This window comes from Haliaeetus albicilla, chromosome 11 (assembly GCF_947461875.1).
Source record: "Haliaeetus albicilla chromosome 11, bHalAlb1.1, whole genome shotgun sequence".
Classification (NCBI taxonomy): domain Eukaryota; kingdom Metazoa; phylum Chordata; class Aves; order Accipitriformes; family Accipitridae; genus Haliaeetus; species Haliaeetus albicilla.
In genome coordinates, this window is record NC_091493.1 from 2153977 (window position 1) to 2174509 (window position 20533).

The 20533-nt window shown below is 49.0% G+C and overlaps 1 protein-coding gene across 7 annotated transcripts in view; it reads left to right on the forward strand.

The window, feature by feature from the left end:
- Positions 1–20533, forward strand: part of LOC104313229 (collagen alpha-1(XIII) chain) — a 63824-nt gene that overhangs the window by 14102 nt on the left and 29189 nt on the right. For all 7 annotated transcript variants that reach the window (XM_069795796.1, XM_069795799.1, XM_069795794.1 and 4 more), the window contains 14 exons: positions 260–286; positions 394–420; positions 708–734; positions 4710–4775; positions 8439–8555; positions 9055–9096; positions 9963–9989; positions 10732–10767; positions 12106–12168; positions 12796–12822; positions 16728–16772; positions 18513–18545; positions 19436–19462; positions 20105–20167. In XM_069795796.1, the coding sequence (XP_069651897.1) occupies positions 260–286; positions 394–420; positions 708–734; positions 4710–4775; positions 8439–8555; positions 9055–9096; positions 9963–9989; positions 10732–10767; positions 12106–12168; positions 12796–12822; positions 16728–16772; positions 18513–18545; positions 19436–19462; positions 20105–20167 (627 nt within the window). The remainder of the gene's footprint in view (positions 1–259; positions 287–393; positions 421–707; positions 735–4709; positions 4776–8438; positions 8556–9054; positions 9097–9962; positions 9990–10731; positions 10768–12105; positions 12169–12795; positions 12823–16727; positions 16773–18512; positions 18546–19435; positions 19463–20104; positions 20168–20533) is intronic.

Sequence of the window (20533 nt, forward strand, 5' to 3'; positions counted from 1 at the left end):
TCCTGGGAACAATAAGGGTGTGTTTTCCTGATGATTTTTCCCCTCTCCTTTTAATAATTCCCCCCCGCGGTGCAGTCAGAACATGTGTGCATTTTCACTCCTCCAGAGTAACAAAGAGAACCCAGATCTCTCTTGGGAATTTTCTCCACAATTGTTTTTAAAAACTGAGTTTCCACCTACTCCATACGCTGAGATTTTTTGTCTTCTTGTCACTGTAAATGGGAATCCATCTCGCATTCATGACTATGTTTCTTTAAAGGGTGCTGCAGGTCCCAGGGGACAACCCGTAAGTATCCCATCTCTTGCAATTGCACCTCCTCCTAATCCCTTTCCCCTTGCATGCACTGAACTCCTTCATTTACTGAGGCCTTTTTTATCACTTTTCTTTCACAGGGACCCCCAGGACAAAAAGGAGAAAAGGTAACTTTAATGGGACACATGTTGAAAATTAAATGTAAAAAGTGTGCATGGAAGTGACTTGGTGCTGCTTGGTCTGACTTTGAGTGGCTAAGAAATACAGCAAGAAGAGAGGGCTCTGGGGATACGGGACAGGAGGCAGGGCGCTTGTTGGGTGCAAACTGGCGTAGCTGCACTGAATTCAATACAGTCACAATGATTTACACCTTCTGGATCTGACCCCATGTGTCTATTTTGGTCCTCTCTGTTCGTGGTTTAAACTCTTTCCTTTTAATCCCCTTCTTTCACAGGGTCAGTGTGCAGAGTACCCGCACAGGGTAAGTCATTAGCGTTATTATCGTCTGTCCCGTGCCTTCCTGCATGTTAATCCTCCTTCGTTTGAATGGCTTTTTGTTGGAAATATAGATCGTTTCATTAACAAGCTGCGTCATCTGGGCCCCGAGGGCAGCGCTTGGCTGATTGATGTGTTTCACAGAAAAGCAGCAGATAAGGTTTTCCAGGAGGGATGTTGGTTTTCCAGAAGGGATGTTGGTTCTCCGGTCTGTTCCTACCCACCAGGGCTGACCCCCAGCTAAATGCTGTCATTGCTGCTTCCTGGAGACCCTTCCATGCTCTGTGCCAGAGTGGGAAAGGTCTGTGTCCTCACTCCAAAACGCAAGGAAACCTGGTGTTTCTGGAGGAGTAGAGGTCACCCACTCACACCTTGTGCTGCTGCACCAGCTCCATCCTGCTTCCACAGCCTCTGCTGTGGTTGTGTGGCCAGGAGCGGTGCGGGGTTTGCAGACCTTGGGGAAACTCTCTCGTCATTCCTCCCTTTTTCTTCTCCCTCATGCTGGTCTCAACCCTGCATAGAGACAAGAGGAAGGGTTGTGCTCCCTGCCTTGACCACCCCTGGCCATGGTCCCTGGTAAGCTGGTCCCCCAGCCTGGTGGGCTTTCTGCCTCCAAAGAAGAGGCAGAGAAGAAGGGTTGATGCCAGCAACTGTTTAATGAAAGCCAGGATGTTGCCCCACTTGCCTCTTCCTCCTGGCCTGGCTGGCATGTACTGCAGCCAGGAGAGGAGAGAGTACATCATGGGGTTTGAGGGGATTACAGTGGTAAAATTTAACCACCTCTAAAAACAACCGGAGTGCTGAAAATCCACTGGAAATGCATTGGAACGACATCATATGAAGTGGCTGGAATTTGTAATCTGGGTGTACAGGGAGACAGGCTTAAGGGCTTTCTGTTTATTTTTGATGGGCTTCTGGACAATTAGCTGGGCTCTGGTCCCTGGCCTCGAGAGAGCAGGGCCCTGGATGCTCTGAGCAGCAGAGGCAAGGGAGAGAGCTCGGCTGGCAGCCTGGGAGAAGGGGGCTGTAGGTATGTGCCAGTCCCAGTACAATAATAGCCGGTCAGCTGTGTTTATTTAGGTGAGCCAGCTCACTAGATTGTTATGTTAAAAAGAAACTAACAGCAATGTTCACCCGAGCGGTGTCCTGGGTTCCTGTTACAGCCCTTGGCTCCGACTGTCCTCAGTGCTCAAGGTGAAAAGCAGCGGCAGGACCCACAGCAACACTGGGAAACGGAGATGCAGGTTGTGCATCACTGGGAGTAGCCTGGGCTCAGACCTGGGGACAAAGGCGCACTGGTTTGGTGGGTTGGGGTTGTAGGCACTCCAGGGTGACACACTTCAGGGCTGTGACAGCGGGGAAAGGGCAGGTGCAAAGCCTCACATCCCAGCAAACCTGGTGACATTTCCTTACCTCTCATGGAGGTGCTTCTGGTCTCATGAGGCAGCAAGCTCAACATTTTAAAAAGCCCACGAGTCGTTCCAAGGCAGAGACGTGGTCACAGGAAGGGTGATTGTCCTCAGATCAGCTCAAGGGTGGGCTGTCCTGAAGGGTCTGGTCACAGGCGCAAATCAGCAGTTCCCTCTCTTCTTCCCAAAATGAAAATTAGGATGAGCCTTGTTGTAAAAATGCTACACATCTGACTGAATTGCAATTTGTTCTTGCTTCACTGGTTGACAAGGTCCTTTGTCAGATGTCCTGGGCAAGGAAATGAAAAACAGCATCCTGAAAAACCAGGGATGTTGTTTCAGTTTTGTTTCGTCTTTGTTTTCTTAGGAAGGAAATATAAGGTTAGGATGTATGCCTTGGCTGGTGTTGTAGTTTCCTATTTTTTTTTCTGTATGAGTCTGTGTGGCCTGCACTGCTGTGAGGGACTAGCCCAGGCATGGGGCTACCCATTCGGTGTGGGCTGGCCATTCGAGCTGCTCTGAAGTGCTGCGCTGGGGAAGGGTGCTCAGCTCAGGGAAAGGGGGGACCAGCCGTGCTCCATCTGCTCTCAGAAATGCCATGTGTCTAACTGACCCCATTTGTGTCACCTGTCTTCACTGTCCCCTAGGAATATCTAAGTACCACCCTTGCAGCCCTGCGCTCTAACCAGATCCTTACGCTGAAGGTTTGTGGGGTAACGATCTGACAGGACCCAGTTCTGATGCAAAGGCACGAGGATGCGGATCCAATATTGCACGCTGCCTTCTGAAACAAACTTGCTATTGGGACACAGGGGGCAGGGCAGGAGCTGGGTGGAAGAGGCTTCAGGTTTCTTCTCTAAACTCTCCTACCTGCACCTGAATCCATTGCTGGGTCTCGCCTCTGTTTTCAGGACTGCTTCTCTCCATCTTCCTCCTTATCCTTTCCAGCACCCTCCCTCTGCTTCCCTGTAAGCTGCATAATATTTCAGGTACACTTCAGCTCTTGAGGAGCCAGGCAAAGCCAGCTCAGCTGTGTCTGGGTCACCAGTGCAGACATGCTGGGCACGCCTAGCATGAGGGTGTGGGGATTTACAGCAACATCCCCCTTGAGAACATCAGTGCAGTCCTAAACGCTCTCCTGAGCTACGGGGCCTCCTGCACTGTCTTTTAGAAAGAGAAGGATTTCCTTCAGATAAAATCAGCCTAACTGGTTTTCCAGCAGTACTGCTTTTGTTGCGATAGCTTCTGGCTGTCTGGATCAGTGCATTCAAACACAACTGCCTGATCACAGAGCGGCGATGCTGTAATATCGGTTTGCCACTTCACTTTGCAACAGGACTGGATCCTTGCTTTCTCTGCAAACACAAAGAACGATGTTTAAAGGGATTAAAGTGCACTACTTGGATGCGTACGGTTACTGTGGTGGGAGACCTATGGGCACACCTCTCAGATCTAAGCGCGCAGCTCACATGGGGAAACGTTGCACACGGGGACACATTTTTGTGCCTGAGCACGGAAAGCCTCTTTCTCTTCTCCCTGTGTAAATCAAGAGCAGCTTCAATGGAAAACTGATAGGAACAGGAAAGTAGATCAGGCCAGAGGAGCATTCCTGGGCCTGGAGCCGGCATGGTGGGTGCCAGGGTGACAGCAGCATGCAAGCAAGTGGAAACTGGATACACCAGAAGGATGAACAAATGCTCCTGAGCTTTAGTGCATTTGATTTCTGTGTGTCCGGGTCAGCTTTGTGCCCTAAGGCAGCATTCCTGGCTATAAGCAGTCAGAGGCTGATGTTACTATTAAACAAGGAAAAGCAATGCACAGGCTCCCAAGGCAATAACCCTGCTCAGGGCTCAGGCACCAAGGCCTAGTCTTCTCCCTTGGCCATGAGGGTTGTGTCTGCCCAGCTAAATGAACCACGCCAGGACCTGTTTGCTGGCCCTGATACCTGCTGCTGTCCCCAGCTAGCCTCTCTCCACTCCCTTCCACACCCCGAGGAAGGGTGAGGCCTGGAGATACACTGCATTTCTTGTAAGGGAAGATGGATAGAGCTAGGAAACTGCATGTGGAAAACTTGGAGAAAATTGTCATTGTGATAGTTGCCTCAAATCTGATGAAGAGAAATTAAGAGAAACAGTCCTGTCACTGGAGAGCTGAGCAGAGTCAGTGGGGGGGATGTCTTGCAGTAAATACTGCCTGAGGAGATCAGTGGAGCTGAGTCAAAAGTCCCCTGGGTAAGTTTTATTTCCAAGCAGAGAAAGTGGTAAAAGCTCTGTGCAGCGGGAGTGTCAGGTTGGCAGGTGGCCACCCTGCACCTGCCAGGGCTGGCACATGGCAAGTCTCCCCGTGAGCAACGCACAGCGTGGAGGAGCTCCGAGGTCTGCCGGCAGGTACCTCTGCTGCGTGCCCTCCGTGCGCAGCTCTCACGCGGGGGTTTATTTTCATGGCAATTTCTCTGTTCCCCTCTTCTCTGTTCTCTCCCCTATCTGCTCTCTGACTCTTGGTGCCCTAACGGCCTCCTTTGCCCTGCGACCTTCTGGTTTGATCTTCTTCAGCTGTTGCCTCTCCTCAATTCAGTGCGGCTGGCTCCACCTCCGGTCATAAAGAGACGCACTTTCCAGGTAGACTTCTCCTCCTTGTTGCCTGTTTCTAAGCTTACCCTGATGCTTGCCTTTAATCAGCTTGCTACCTGTCTTTCTTCCCCTACAGAGGGGTTTCCAAGAGGTTCAGGCAGAGCTGAGGGACTTTCTTTGAAGCGGAGGAAATCTTTGATGTGATAATGTGGCTAAAAAGAAATGCAGTGAAGCCAGTTTTTTAAACTAAAAGAAATGGGCCATGAAACTGTTCTCGGGACTGTCGACAAGCAGTCTCCTACCTTAAGGAGTCAGTTCCTGCATATTCAATCTCCAGAAGAGTTTAGAAACCTCTTGCTGAAATGCAGCTAATGTCTGTGAAATTTAACTGGGATGAATGAATAGGCAAACGCTTCTTCTAGGGGCTAGTCTAGTCTGAGACACTTGGGAAAATGTGTTTAAATAAGCTTTTATAATGGTTTCATTAAATTGCATTAAATCTTTGTGTAAACACATTTATTTTGGTTTCCAGGGCCATAATTCATGTTTAGTTTAGTTTAGTTTGGGCATGAATTCATAAAGTGAATTAGGGACTTAAGAATAGTGAATAAGAGTGTCCATAGTCAGAGTACATGTAGATTTTAATGAGCCCACTTTAAGCTCCCTCGTTCCATCAATTGGGATTAACTTTCCTGTGTGGACAAACCGCTGTAATTACCCTGCTGAAGTGTGCTGGGCACCCTTTATTAAGTGGCTGTGTTTTGTCACCCCCCTGCCTGTCTAGACAGTCAGATGCTAGCAAGGAACTGCAGTCTGCACTGCAGGTCTTTACCACGAGGTGCCTGGTCTTTGCCCAGGGCTGGCAAAATCCTGACCCTATTGCTTGAGCCCATGGTCTCAGTTCGTTTTCTGTTGATTCAGCATTCGAACCGCACAAACCCTACGGCTTGCGCTGGTTGCCCTTCAGAGCGACAGTCTGGAGAGCCAGGCCAAGGACTGACCTCTTGGGAAGGCTTTGAAAGCTGAAGTTCGTATCCAGGATGAAGTGGGAAACTTGAATAGCTGCCCCGCATCCTGTCGTCAGCCAGGGCTGCAAATTCCCTCTGTCCCCAGAGGCTAACTTCACCGAAGAATTTTGCCACGATCGGTTTTGGCGTTGCTGTATTCATTCTCTAAGTGCAACAAAGTGTAATCCACTCCTACAGATCTGCCAGCACCAGGCAATTCCAGGAGCCCAATGTATGAATACTAAGAAAAAATGTTAGGCTGTGAAATAAATGTTAGCACCAGCGCCTGAGAGAGGAAAATCCTGCTGCTGCCTCTCAGCCCATCAGCAAGAGCACTTTGCCCAAGGGCTTAGGCTTAGCAGAGACATGGGCTTAGCAGAGACCTGTGTTAGGAGGCTGAACAAGCATTGCATTGCTGGGGCACAATCAGGTGGCTAACTGGTGTTTAAAAGAGCCGAAAAATAGCTCCAGTCAATAGCTAAAGATATAGAATGACATCTGATAAAAATGACACCTGATCTCCAGCTTACTGTATCCACTTACCATCCAGTTAGCTCTGTGGGGGTCTTTTTCTGCTGAGTGCATTAATAAGGCTATAATGATGTGGTAGTAACGTTTTGCGTGTTTAGGGATCTGCATGGACGGGCACTCACTTAGACAAAGCACGCTCTGTCCAAGGCAGCAAAGCAAAGGCAATGCGAACGGGAGTTTGGGTGAGCTCCTCCTTCCACCCACTCCCTGCGCTGGGGCAGGGCTCCTGCTCTCCCCATCTCCCCATCCCCTGCTGGGGTGCCAGCACCTATTCCCAGCACTGTGCTGCATTTTAGTGCCCTAAATCTGGAGCAGGAACTGGGCTGACAGCAGCTGAGGTGGGAGTAGAGGAGGGAGAGCCAAAGGGAGAGAGGCAAAGCCCCCTTTGCCTTCCCATGCTGCACCCATGGTGGGGGTGCTGTAAGATGCATGCACCCTTTAGTGCACCCGTGATGGGGTGCTGTAAGATGCAATGGGAGGGAAGTCTCTGAAGCTGGGCTGAGAGGTCAGGGCAAGACAAAATCTAGAAATACACTCCAGTGTCCTCGAAACCTCTTGTCTTCATTGGATCCAAATTCCCTCCTGAGTTTAAAAGCTACAAGACCATTTACAGGATGGCTGGATGTAGGATAGGGAAGCTGGGGAAGGATCCTGCATTCCCTTGCATGGGCCACAGGGTGAGCCAGGATCCACTTACAAGACTGGGAAAAGAGAGGGTACCTTTCCTGCCTGGCCCAGCAGGCTTCCCAGCATGGGCTGCAGGTCGGACGGCAAGGCGGGAGCTCTCTTGAGGAGAAGGGCTGTTTATCCACACATGACTGAGCTTCCCTTGAGCCTGGCCCACGTGTTGGAAATTTTCTTTTAATACAGCTCATGGCAGAAGGGATGAAATTTGCAGCTTATTATTTTCATTTATCATTCTAAATAAAGCAAACATCCCTGTATCTGCATGTTTTACTAAAGGCAGCCAGGATAAACAGCGCACTTGGTAGGAACACATGCAGGGGACAGATTTCATGCATTCTCCTGCACACAAAAGTGCATGAGAGCAGATTTAGTTTTACCCAGCAGCAGCGTATAAGGCTGTAGAGAGGATAAATGCAGCAGAGACCCAACTGCACACACATTGATTTATAATTGAGAAACAACCATATTTGATTTCTAGCTTCCCGTGGATCCATCCAGGAGAGTTTTTCAAATTTAAATTGGGTTGCTAGCAGTAGGATGTCATGATATTTTATCTAGGGAGGGGGAATGGGAGGGGAGCCCATGAGACTAACACTTAGCATGGGTGCCACGGTGCCTTAGGAGTTTGCTGGATTCATCAATTATAGATCAGCAGTCTGGAATTCAAATGTGGCGTTTCCAACCCACTGTCTCCTCAGCGCCGCTTGGTCCCAAGTCCAGGTCCTTTGGGCCAGATGACATTGCTGAGGCATGAGCCACAGCCACCGAATGGCTACTGAGGGGCCTGGGGAGGAACCAGCTGAAACGGCTTCGTTTCAGAGAGCTTAAAATGGCAGGTGGCTCTGCACGCACTAGCTTGTTAAATCTTACAAAAACAGGCTCTGCCTGGCGTACATAGGCCTGTTTTGGGCGGGCTCCAGAAATGCCATGATGATCGTGTTATTTTCTTTTGGTTTTGTGGCGTTTCTACTTTTGGTCTTTGGCAAAACAGAGGCAGTGTTGTCCAACAAATATAGCATAGGGAAAAAAAAAATAGGCTGAGGTAAGACACTGTGGCTCTCCCTGGAACTGCCAGTGTGGTCATGGGAGGCTTTGCTTCACATATGACTGTCAAGTGCTTTGGAAAGCCTCCTGAGAAGCTCAAGAGATGTTACTCCTTGACATATAAATTGTACTCGACTGACTCAATGAAGAAAAAGATCTCTTTGGACTGCTCAGTAATCTGTAGATCTCTTTTAAAGAGAGCTCGGACAAGGTGGCCTCAGATGTCTTTGCAAGCCATAGGGTGCTGGCTCCTGTTGCCCAGGCAGCCTGGTCGTCCTCAGTGGGGCTCTCCCTTGCTCTTGGAAACCTCTCCTGGCACTGACCTGGGACTTGCTTCTACCTACTTCTGCTTCAGCCAGGCTGACCTGCCTTGGGCCCCTGGGGTGGCGGTGTGAAGGGTTTGCTCTGCCTGCTGATAACCCTTTGTTTTAACAAACCGCAGGGTGAACAAGGACAAGCGGGAATCCAAGGTCCCCCGGGGCCCCCTGGCCCACCAGGGCCCACTGGACCAGCTGGACCCGAAGGAACCCCAGGACAGCCCGGGCCAGTTGGGCCGCCTGTAAGTCCAATTACGAAAAAGCCTTCTGCTTCCTCTTTCCCTAGGGCACAGACAATTTCCTCTGGCCTTTGTTGCCTCTTCTGAAGCCAAGATAGCCACGGACAGGAGATTTGCAGGGGATGCGGATGTGCGGGGAGGAAGAAGTTCCCAGGAAGGAGGGCGAGCGGGAGGGAAAGCGGAGGTGTGCGCCCTGCACTGTTGCTATCTGGACACACACGTGTGAGTGGGTGACACCAGGCCCATTTCTTCTTCCTTAGCCTCTGCAGACAGCCATGGGGAGGAAGTAATACACAGGGTATAATTGTCCTGCTCACAGCAGAAACCTGACTGATAAGAATCCCTGCGACCCCTTTGAAGTCCTGCCCCTGTCCTGTTCTCAGGCTGGCAGGAAGCAGCCAAGGAGGGTGAAAACAGAAGCACTATTTAAAATAATGCCATTGCTAAATGGCAGGGGACGGGGCAGAGAATCCTGTTAATGTGCCTCTCTCTTTTGCAACAGGGCAGAGTGGGAGAACCGGGGAAGCCTGGCAGAGACGGAAAGGTGAGTACCAGAAACCAGCTCCGTTCCTGGGAGCTACAGGGAGAAACATGACACGCTGGCCCTGCAGCGACTGCAGCATGAAAGGAGTTTCCATCTCCAAGAGTTTTCAAGGCCTGCTAGCAGGACAAGCAAATCTTGTCCCCTGAGGCAAAAGTGCCTCTGCACACACGATAGAGGGGTTGGGTGTTCTGCCAGCATCCTCATCTCTCTTTGAGCTTTGAGGAGCCAAGGATGCGATGACTGAACATTTGAATTGCCATAAGCAGGCAACACCAAGGGGGATATAGGCATCAGAGCATATCTACAGTAGTTTTCTCCTTCTGTCTGCTCACATCAGGAAGGCAGGTCCTGCATGGATATTTTGTTTATTTATATTTACGTACACACATATCTGGTATGCTTCATGGTTCATATCAGGTAAATTGGTGATTTATCATTTAAAAACACAAGTGGTTTGTTTGTTAATACGTTCTCTCCATTTAGCTTGTCAGAGCAAGCTGCAAATGGCTGATTTACTCCAGAGCTGTACAGTGGGCTGGGAACAAGTTTCCCAAGCAAAGACAGAGAAACAGAAAAGATTCTGGAGCACAATGCATAAGGCAAAGCAGCTTTTTGGTCTTCAGATTCAGCGAGACCAGGTCTGGGGGGGGTGGAGCACTATGGGCATGAATTTATTTGGGTGTATAGGTTAAGATAGTATTCATCTACATGAAGAATAGATTGGGGGTGTTTGAGCTCACCAGTGCAAATCATCTCTGTAAAGGGGCATTTCAAACCAAAGCAGTCAGCATCTCCCATCACCCTGCAGTCCATGTAATGTTGTCTACATTTGCCAACTCCAGTGTCTCTTTTGATTTTTTTTACAGGGCTTACCTGGGCCTCCTGGACCAAAGGTGAGACATCCTACCTCACTTAGAGGTAGCAAGGTGATAAACAGAGGTGGACACTCCTGGCTAGGAGAGATGTGTACATTTTGATGGTTGGAGGAGGGGAAAAGGAGGTTACATCAAAGAGCTGAGAAAGATTTCTAACCCAGCTTAGTATTGCCTTTGGGGCCCGGCCCGTGTGCTGACTCATGGGTTTTGTCCAGGCGACACGTCTGAATTGCATCTTGACTGAGCAAGGCACGCCTCATCAGCCCCTCTTGCAAAATTCTTTGCCACACACAGCTTTATTGGCTTCTTCCATTCTCAAAACATTTACCAGCGCTTCAGGAACTGATTTTGCAATGCTATTGTTAACTCCACCACAGTTTCCCATTTATTCACTTGCCAAAGTGTGAGCGGGGGGGTTGTTGTTGTTGTTTTTCGGCTGCAACTGCCCACCCCCATTTGTTTTTATTTGAGATATGTAGCCAGGGTGAGGAGGTAGGAATTGCAGAGCTGGGGCACAGAGCTGGCATGAGTTATCCAGCTGCCTGTGCTTATTGCACCTTTTCTGCTAGGGCTCAGTCCAGTGCAGGTACCAGTGACCCATGGGTCTGAAGGGTCAGGAACTCAGTGGAGTCATTCTGAGCAAAAGGTGGACTTTACCCATGGAATGCTCTTCCATCCCAGCATTGCCCCAGAGAAAAGGGCAGGCATTTGTCCTTCTCAGGCCAAGCCTCACTTTCTTTTATTTTTTTGCCTTTTTCAGGGAGACCCTGGAATTCAGGGATACCCTGGCAGAAAGGTAAGAAGGGGAGCTCCAATATTGTTAAATGTATTAAGCTGCACTGATGCCTTGCAGGATCAGGTCTGCAAATCTGTGGACTCCTCTGGAGCCCTCTGCTGAGCTCTGCTGCTGCTGGACATGGGGATGCGAGAGGCCCACAGATCCCCTGGTGTCACCTGTATAAGGAGAGGCTGGACCCAGAGATATCTTTAACTCTCCAGTAGCTATAGTATAGATGTCTCCCCGCCTGCGTGCCTCTCTACACCCACTTCCAGGCTGAAATATACCTCCTGTGCATCCAGACCTGAACAGGAGGCTGGAAAGGGCCAAATCCCTGGCTATGTATTACTCTCTGGAATAAAGCAGGAAAGAGTCAATCCTGCTCCAGGTTAAAAGGCAGAAGCTGGCAATGCCCAAATGTCTTCAGCAGCAGCTAATTAACAGCAGGGTTGTCAAGCCCAGAGGGTGTAATGAAGAGACAGAAAAAGAGACAGAGGAAAGACACAAAGGAAGATCAAAGGGGAGAGAGGGAATGAAGAGATACTGCTAAAGAGATGTCAGCTGGAGAAGGAGAAGGTGAATGTTCCCAGCAGGCAGGAGTCCTGTGTCCCGTGTTATCTCCATGTTGCTTTATGGGTGCTCTGTGAGCAAAATGGCAAGACCTGAATGCTTTTTAATTAGTTCTGTATAAACTGAGAAGTTTTTGTTATGTCAGGAAGTGGAAATTATAGCCCCCATGGACCACAGCCCACTCCTGGAGACAGATGCAATTTATTGCCTCTTCTTCCAGTGAACCATCGGTTTTTCCATTAAGAGCCCATCCTGTTCTATGTGCACTGGGTGGGCGGCTCTCAGCACGCAGGAGCGGTGAGGGGGTCCCGGCAATGACCTCGTAGTGAGGGCCTCTCCTACAAGCTCCTCTTACATGAAACAACTTGTCTGGCTAATTTACTTACCAAGAAAAGAGCCTGCACTGATCTCGGAGGAATGAGCCTGAGGTTGTGACCTTTCTCTGGGAAAGGTGGAAGGAATGGATGAAAGTAGGGGAGAAAATCCTCCCTGGTGAGTGGGTCAGGGGAAAGGGAAAAGAGGGCAAAGAGTTGAGCAAAGATGTTAGCTCTGATGTGATATAGAATCATGGGACCACTCCCTTCAATCCGTCTGCTTTGCACCCTGAATATCTTTCTTGATGTGGAATGGTGCTCCTCTCCCGGAGAGACCCAGATGGTAGATTGGTGTGTGGTGGGCACCTCTGTGCGGGACATCTTTGCTCACCTTTCAGGCAACACACAGGATCCTTTTCTTGCTGCTCACTGTGTTTGCTTCTTCCTCCCTTTTCTTTCTTCTCTTTCTCAGGGTGAGGTGGGCGAGTCAGGCCTGCCCGGTGCACATGGCCTCCCAGGAGCTACTGGCCCCAAGGTAACCCTTGAACTCAGAGTCAGTGGGGCCATCTCCCAAGGGCAGATAAGTGGCACCCAAGCCTAGAGACATGCTAAAGGAATACAGAAAGTCAGGGGCTGGAGGCAGTTCTCTAGAGCCTGGTATAAGCCACGTAAACAGAAAAACTCAGTCGTCTGTAAAGGGCCTGGGCAAATTTTGGCCAGAGCGATTCCCTGCTGTCCTGAACCAGGGCTGGGTGCAGCCCTGCACCCACCCCCGTTAAAGAATAAAACTGACCTGGCCTTTAGAGGCTTTTGCATTAAGGCTGGGAGAATGAGGATACTCTGGTCCATGAAACAGTTTGATGGTTTGTCTACACCAAAAACACGTAGGAGAGCATTAGTACGGGTGATGTCCAGCATCCACTCCAACGACGTAAACTGCCTTGTGTTCCCAGGGAGGGGTGGGCTGCAGCCAGCATTCAGGCTGGTACCGTGTTATTGCCATGAGCCAGTTCTCTCTGGAGGCCCGGGGTTGCGTTTATTGCACACTCCCTCTTTCAGCTACTTCCTCTTGGGCCCTCGCTGTTACGATTGTACTTCTTGCTTGATTTTTTATGTTCACTGTCCCTCTCTCTGTTTCCTCTCTCTCTCCTTTGCTGGGCAGGGTGAAAAAGGGGACGCTGGCATAAAGGTAGGCATGAGAAATAAGGTTTTCTAATGTGGTAGATCATCTGGGAGATACTGCTCCTTGGGCCGATGGGTTGTAAGAGGAAGTTGGGTCTGAGGCAGCTCTGTGAGGTATTTAATGGAGTACACATCTGTGCTCTGATTAACCACAGGCAGACACTCCAAGCTCAGGCAATAAAAGCAGCCTTCATCCATTTGGTGGAATTCGATTCTTACCAAAGGCATTTCTCTTGACTATGAAGCTTGCTAATGATTTGTTACATCTCTCCATTTGATGGGCTAGATTGGGGTTTCCTCATAAAATCTGGTCAGCTGACGCATCAAATCCACTCAAACTCTGCAACTCAGGCTGAGGTTTGGCACCAGGCTTTTCTGTCTGTTTCTGGACACTTTTTACAGGCTCATATGGTTTATGCCCAGATGTTATCTATTTGACTGAAATTTACTGTACCCATATATTTAAAGTATATTACTCAATGTAGACTGTGCTTAAAACATTACAACATTGGCAAGTGTTCCTGACAGTCATAGCATACTGTGTCATGCCATACATCTTAAACATCATGAGAAAAGGCTAGTCTTGTAATACCTTGAAAGGCACTAACAGTGACACATACATTTCAAGTATTTAGTATGTGGCATGCATCTCATTTATTGTGCAGCATATACACTTTCTATATTTTTTCCATCTGTGTGGATCACTATTTGAAGGGAGAAAAGGCCCCTTCAGAACTTAACAAGGATGTGTTACATTGAGTTTAAAGGAATGTTCTTTGGGAATGCAGGCTCTGGCTTAATAGTTGAATAGAACAGCAGTGATTGTCTTCCTACAAGAAAACAATATCTCCTCAGAAATACTGCGGTGCATGTAAAGTCCAAAGGTTCCCCTGTGTCCATCTTCACATCAGTGTAATTCTGTCAAACACAAAGGCATCGATTGTGGTTTGTGCCAGTGTAAATGAAAGCAGAATTGCACCCAGAAATAATGTGTTTTGGGGGCTAGGAGTTTGTTTGCTGCTGTCTCAACAGCCAGGTGCTCTCCCATTAAGCTGAACTGGAGGACTGAAGTTAGAGGGTGGCCTGGGAGGGAGGAAAGTCTGGAAGGAGAAGCTGTGTCCCACCCCTGCTTATACTCCCATGTTTCACCGCTAGCAGACAGCTGCTGTGCTTGCACCCGTGTACAAGGACTGAACAGCCCTTCATTTGGGCTCTGGCGAAGGGCAAGTCTCCAGGTCTTCCAGTGATGTCTCGGGGTCATCCACAGACGAGAGCCATCCCTGTTCTGTGTTAGAGAGCAATGACTCAGGGCAATCCTGGAGACATGTTCTTGCTACTTGGGCCCTTATTCATCCCACTTTATAACGAGCAGCGATGAAACCCGCCGTGCTTTTGTGGTACTAAATTGCAGCTCCAAAGGAACTCCCCAGTCCCAAAGCGGCCTCTTCTTTCACATGCAGACTTTCATTTGTTATTGTCAGGATTACTTTTCTCTTGACTTCCTTTCTTTTTTGCTCAGAGGAATTGAAAGGGAAGTACAGAGAGAGGTACCCTTAAATCAGCAGCCAGACATCATCCAGTAGCAGCTCCTGAACTTCCAACAGCGTGTGCATTTGTTGTCTTTGGAAATTGCTTCTTTCTGTCATCCTCCTGCCTAGGAGGATTGTTTGGGACTCTGGAAGGCTTTTAATGCTTCCACCTTTGGATCCAATTACCTGGGCTAGATTCTACCTTCTATTTGTTTTGAGGAGCCCCGGACAAACACTGATTCATAGTTTAGCTGTAGTGACCAATTTTGCTGGCAGTGAAGAACATTTCAGGCCTGACGAGGCTTACTGGTTTCACACAGACCCCTTGTTCATTTAATAAGCTTTCCCCACCCAGTGACAGATGCAGCACAACATAGATTGTCTCTTAGCTATTTTCTTCTGCGGCCACCATTTGTACTTTGATCATGTCAAGACCTATATCTGTGTCCCATGAAGGCCATTAGAGAGCCAGTGAATGTGATCACCTGGGTCCTTTGAATAAGCATTTGACTCATTGCCTTCGAGCCTAGCCATCACATTCAGCTTTGCTGACATTTTCTTTCTTTTTTTTTTTTTGAAAGGTCCTTAGGATGACGCTTTTTCTCATGCTCTGAGGAAAGAGCAATAAAGGAGCTGCCCACAGCCTTGCTCAATAACCCCCTCATAATCTGCCTTTCACAGCAAGGAGGAAAAAAGGAAGGGTCTCTGTTTTAATTGGCAGCCCATAGCCAGTACTGCTAACGAGCTGATCAGCATGGGGCATGCTCTGTCATGATTGGCACCCAGTGGGTATAAAGCTGCTCACACCAGGTGTAGGAGAAGAGAGTATGGGGGTCTCCTCTGTGTTGGAGGGGAGAGGTGTAGCTTAGCTCTTCTGAAAGAGACATGGGAGGTATTTCTTAAATCAGCACGAAGCTCAGGAAAGCTGGGAAGTGCTGCTGACCTGGAGCCTGCTGGGGACCTGTGCTAGGCATTTTGCCTTTCATATCCACCTTTGGTGATGTTTCCCAGCTTCTGGCTTGGCTGCAGCATTCCAGTGCTGGCTTTGGTGGGCTGCTGCTGCCTGGCTATGGCACCCTGTGCAGCCCAAAGGGCACCGGGGGATCACAAAGGGATCAGCCCAGTGGGTACTTACTGTATTACAATGGCTTTCAAATACATAAGGATTTAAAGATGTTCTGGACAGTTGTTTTTCCTGCTTATTCTCTGGTTTTGGCTCTGGGGTTTGTTTCTGCTCTTTGATGGTGCAGTGTCGTGTTTGTTGCTCCTGCTCTCTAATTAGCTCTAGTGCCTGTGTGATCCTGCCGGTGCCAGTGGGGGCTGTGCAAGCAAGCTGAGGCCATCATCAGAAAATGCAGGGTAGGGTGGTTGCTCTGTAACTTGCCCCCTGTAAGGGGCTACCTTGCTCCCTCTCAGTGAGGTGGCTTTGCTTTTACAGGGCTAAAGAATTAAACAGCTCCTCAGGCAGACAGTTTCTTCCAGAAAAGTCTCTGGGATGGGGAATTACTTTCAAATGCAGGGCTGCTCTATGGGGGCAGCCTCTGCAAGCAGTGTGGGTGCCTCCCAGCATAAAGCATTGGTCTTCTCTGCTTGGTCTCATTTAAGAAAAAAAAAAAAAAAAGGCAAAATGGGGAGCACAGCTGGGAAGGAGGGAAAGAGAGTGGTCCCCACTTCTCCAGTACAAAGCATTCATAATTATTGTTTTATTTTTCTCACAGCTGAAAATACCATAGCTAAGTATGCTGCATAGGTTAGGAGGTACCCACGCTGCTTAGGTCATCTATATTATGGTATTAGACAGTGTTTTACAAAATACAGTTCACAGGATGCCACGATTACAAAAAGTGCTTTTAAAAAAAGCATATACATATATCCCTGCTGAATAGTCCTTCCAAGCAAGGACTAAACACCTGGAACAAAATAACAGCAGTATGCAGATTGTCTGAAGATGTTTTAGTTTCCAATTACCACCAGATAAAATTCAGGCTAACAATATAAGGCAACCCTTGGATTCTCTGTTTCTCCAGATAAGTTTGTTCATCCTATAGTCACTGCAGACTGAGCGACTCCCTATGCCGTGCAGAATACCATGGCGTGGGATGTGGTAGCAGGATACAGAGACTGTCTTTGTCCCCAGCACTGTTGCTGTGGCACTCCAGCAGGGTCAGTCCTGCTGTACGCAACAGGCCTGAGAGGTACCACTGGTGGGAAATGGCCATGGATAGGGCAGTCAGTGAGAGTCAGGTGGGGAAAATGGGTTGTGCCCCATCTCACTCAGGAGGCTTTCGCATCACCTGTGCCCTATGCACTCCTCACCGAGCCCTGGGAGGACTCATCTCGTGTCTCTTGCTCTCTTTCTCTGTCTTTCTTGCTCTGCTTCCAGGGGGAGAGAGGCATGCCAGGGCTGCCAGGAAGACATGGCACTAAGGTACCTTGTAAACAGTGGAGTGACGCTTGTCTGCCTGATCTCACCCATACTGCTCGACTGTCCCTGATGCACAAGCATCACCTGGATTTGTGTGTGTGTCTGTTAGTCCATGACTATCTTCAGCTGAATTCTTTCTGCTTCTATATTGCAAAATATAGGGCCTAATTTATGATGGAGATGGTGGGGGAAGAAGTGTTTTACAAAGCAAATGGCATGCCCAGTCCAATGCTGTCTTGCAACATCAGGATCTTAATGCTTTACACTAGTGAGAGCGGCCAGTTGCTGATGCTTCTAGGGAATTGGTGTTTTGTAAATTGGGGGTCCCAAGTGACCACTGCGACCTTCAGCAATGTGTGTTAGCCCACTGCAATCAGTAGGGCTATACAAGTGTGAAGCTGGACTAATGCAGCAATGAATCAGGGTCAGTGTGTGAGCAAGCCTGCATGTGTGTGCACTGGAGTTTTAGGATAAATACTAGAAAATCATCCGCATTCACTGCCATTTAAAGGCCAAAGAGTGAGGAACAGGCATCCCAAATGCACTGTGAGAGCCTAACCGAAGCCACTTGCTGCATGTAAACCCTTTCATGACTCTAGCCCGTATTCACTATAACCTACTGACCCCTGAGACGATCTGGAATGCTTTTTTCCCCCGTTTATTGCATAGAATCCCTGATCTCCATCTTCTGTCCTTGTGTTTTTTAGCTTTGTCCCCGATTTCTGTTTCAGAAAGCTGAGAGGTATGATCCTGCTGCTCTCTGGCTCCCCACTCCTTCTTGTTTGAACTTTTCCAAGCTCTTTTCACTTTGAACTTGGCTCCCAGTCCTGCCCTTTGTTTCATGTGCTGCATCTCAATGCCTCTCATTTCTCACCTTCTAACACTACTTCACCTCCCCCTCCTCTCCTTAGACCTTTGTTATCCCTCATATTTGCTTTTGTAACTGGACCTTTTCACCAGGACCTAACTAATACTAACACAGGCCATACAGAAGTTTCAGAGCAAAGTGTTGATAGGGAAGAGCTGCTTTTTGCATCAGTGCTGTCGAGGGAAATGTGACTGTCCCTGTGGGAGCAGCTGCCTCCTGGGGTTTCAAAGCACCTGTCTCAGATTGCAAGGCAGGCTGGACTCCGTGGTCTCATGGTGGTGGCTTGCTCTGTGCTGCAGAATGATGCCTGAATTGCAGTGCTTGGAAGTCTTTTTTTTTTCCCCTAAGGTGGCTGGCATCAGAGCTCTCCTGAAAACATTTTGCTGCAGGGTTTGTCTTCTGTGATAAAAACAGAATAAGGGGAAATGGCAAGACCAAGGCCCTGGGGTACGAGCTGGCCTTTCTCGGGATGCTTGAGCTGATGTATCTGGGATCAAGCGCTGAACTGGGTGTTTGGTTGTCAGTCCATCTTTGCATTCCTCAGTTACTTGACACTGTTCTGCTTGTTGGCCTTCGCTTCACTTGCAGGACTAAAACTGGGGGGTGGGAAATCTGGTTATTTTGACTGGGTTGTGCTCATGATATCTGCCTTTGGAGGAGCTTTCTGGAAAGCAGAGCCACTGCCATAGGTGAACGACCTGCACAGGGAAGGAGGATGCGTGCTGTGTGGTGTTACAGCATTACTTCTGAGTTTTGGAAAGGAAAAGATGTGGATTTTACCTTTTTAGTTCCACCTGGCTGATACTGTTTTGTTTTTAAAAGTTGTGTCCGATTCGTTTCAAACAAGGTGTTCCTGTCTTTCCTTTCTCTGCCAGGGCGCTCCTGGGCTGGCCACCGCAGGACTGAAGGTGAGTTTTACACTACACTGCAATGGCTTAAGTAGGGCACGCTTAAGAGCAAGGGCTGGAGTTAGGAGAGCACAAGGCACAGGAAAATGGTCGGACAGCTCCCACTAAAGGGCAATATCAGAACTGCTGTTCCTTTTGACAGAGGTACTGGATGCGTTTCCAGCAGCACCCCGCTCCTCCGCACCTCTCTGGGCAGAGAGGTTGGTGAACAAGTGGTACTCCACAGCAGTGTCGGGATGGCAACAGAGCAAAGGGCCAGGTGCAGATTTAGGGGGCTAGAAGTCACCCCGGGGATCCAAGACACGCAATGAGACAACGACCTGTTGTCCTCATTCCCTCCAGCTGCTGGGGGAAAAGAAAGAAATAAAGAAGTTATCTCCAGGGCTGGTGGGGAGGGTTTTTCTCCTTGATGCCACATTGATACCCTATCAACACAGCCTCCCTTCAACCCCAGCTGCAACCACAGCCTTGCTTTGCAAGGCACTTTTTGTAATTGTGGCATCCTGTGAAACTGTATTTTGTAAAATACTGTGTGCACAGAGCTAGGAGTAGGCAAATTCCTTAATGCCAGCAGATGAGTCTTGTCTCATTATCCTCTCTTGTATCTGGTAAATCTTGTCTTAAAATACTGCCAGGTCGTTACTCAGTTTTATAGAAGCCACTTGCCTGAGGCTTGCTGGTTTCTTACAGCAGCCTAAGAGCTGGCTAATGAAGATAAAACAAGCTCCAGGCACAAATACTAATACGCATTTAAAGCATCCTCATGCCCTTATTTACAAGCCCAAGGCCTCCACAGATGAATGTTCTTTCCTCCACTTTGATAGCTCTAGGAAGATTTGTACTCTGTCCTCCTGGTTTTTCACTTTATTTTCCTGTCTCTTCCTCACCAGGGCGAGCCCGGGACTCCAGGAGAAAAGGTACTCTCAGAAGGCTTTGCTCTGAGCCTGCATTTCTGATTTGTTTGTGTATTTTTCCCCCCCTCCCAGAGCAGCTGAGGGAGCTGAGGAATGGCTCTGTACTTCCCAGTGCCCAAATCCAGACCCTAATGGCACCTGCCAGAGTAAGCAAAATGGTAGTAGCATCCAGTGATGCCAAGTGAGAGAGGCACCATACTGCAAACAGATTCCCTCCCTCCTGCTCCTGTCTGTGTTGATGGGAATACCCTCCAGCTCCCTTCCTCCTTTCCTCCCTACTCCACAAAATATGCACAGCACACTTTGCTTAGCAATATGTTCCCTCTCCCCCTTCCCTTGGCTCCTTCTGCCTCCCAGTACTTCTGTGTCCACCAGGAGTCTTCCCACGTTACTGTAGGGGGCCGTTCTTCTGTCATGCACCATATGAAGTGCCCTGCACAGTCTCCCCTGTCTCAGTGTAGCGTGACCTGGTTTGAGTTCCTGTGGTGGGCACAGTACAAAAATACCCCATCACTCTCCATCACTAAGCAGCTGGCTTGGTTTCTGAACAGCTGGCTCCTCTTGCTTGAGGCTCGCTGGGTTATGTTACAGCATGCGATAGCCATATAACAGACACATTCTCTGTCTCTTTTCTTCCCCACGAAGGGAGATCCTGGAGTCCCAGGGAGGATGGGCCCCCCAGGTTTGCCAGGGAAGAGGGGGCAGCGGGTAGGACATTGCGTGTTTGGGCTTGGTGTCCTGGCAGTGCTGTGTTCCTGCGAGCGGGAGCTGGCGGGAGCCTGCTTTGCGTTGCATTGTCGTGCTTGCGGGGGATTATGTGTTCTTTTCTGGCTCTTGCCCCCCTTGGTGAAGTGTGTTTGCGTGTTCCTGCTTGCAGGAGGTGGGGGGCTGGTGGCAGGCAGGGCAGCATGAGATGCCTGGGATGTAGTCTTGTCCTGGGAATGATTAAGGACAGTGCTGCATCTTTTGACTCCAGAAATAGCACCTTAAACAGGGATTCAGTAATCTGACCTCCTTCCTCAAGAAATCTGCTTCTTTACGCCATTGTTCAGGCAGCACAGGATGTTTTTCAGT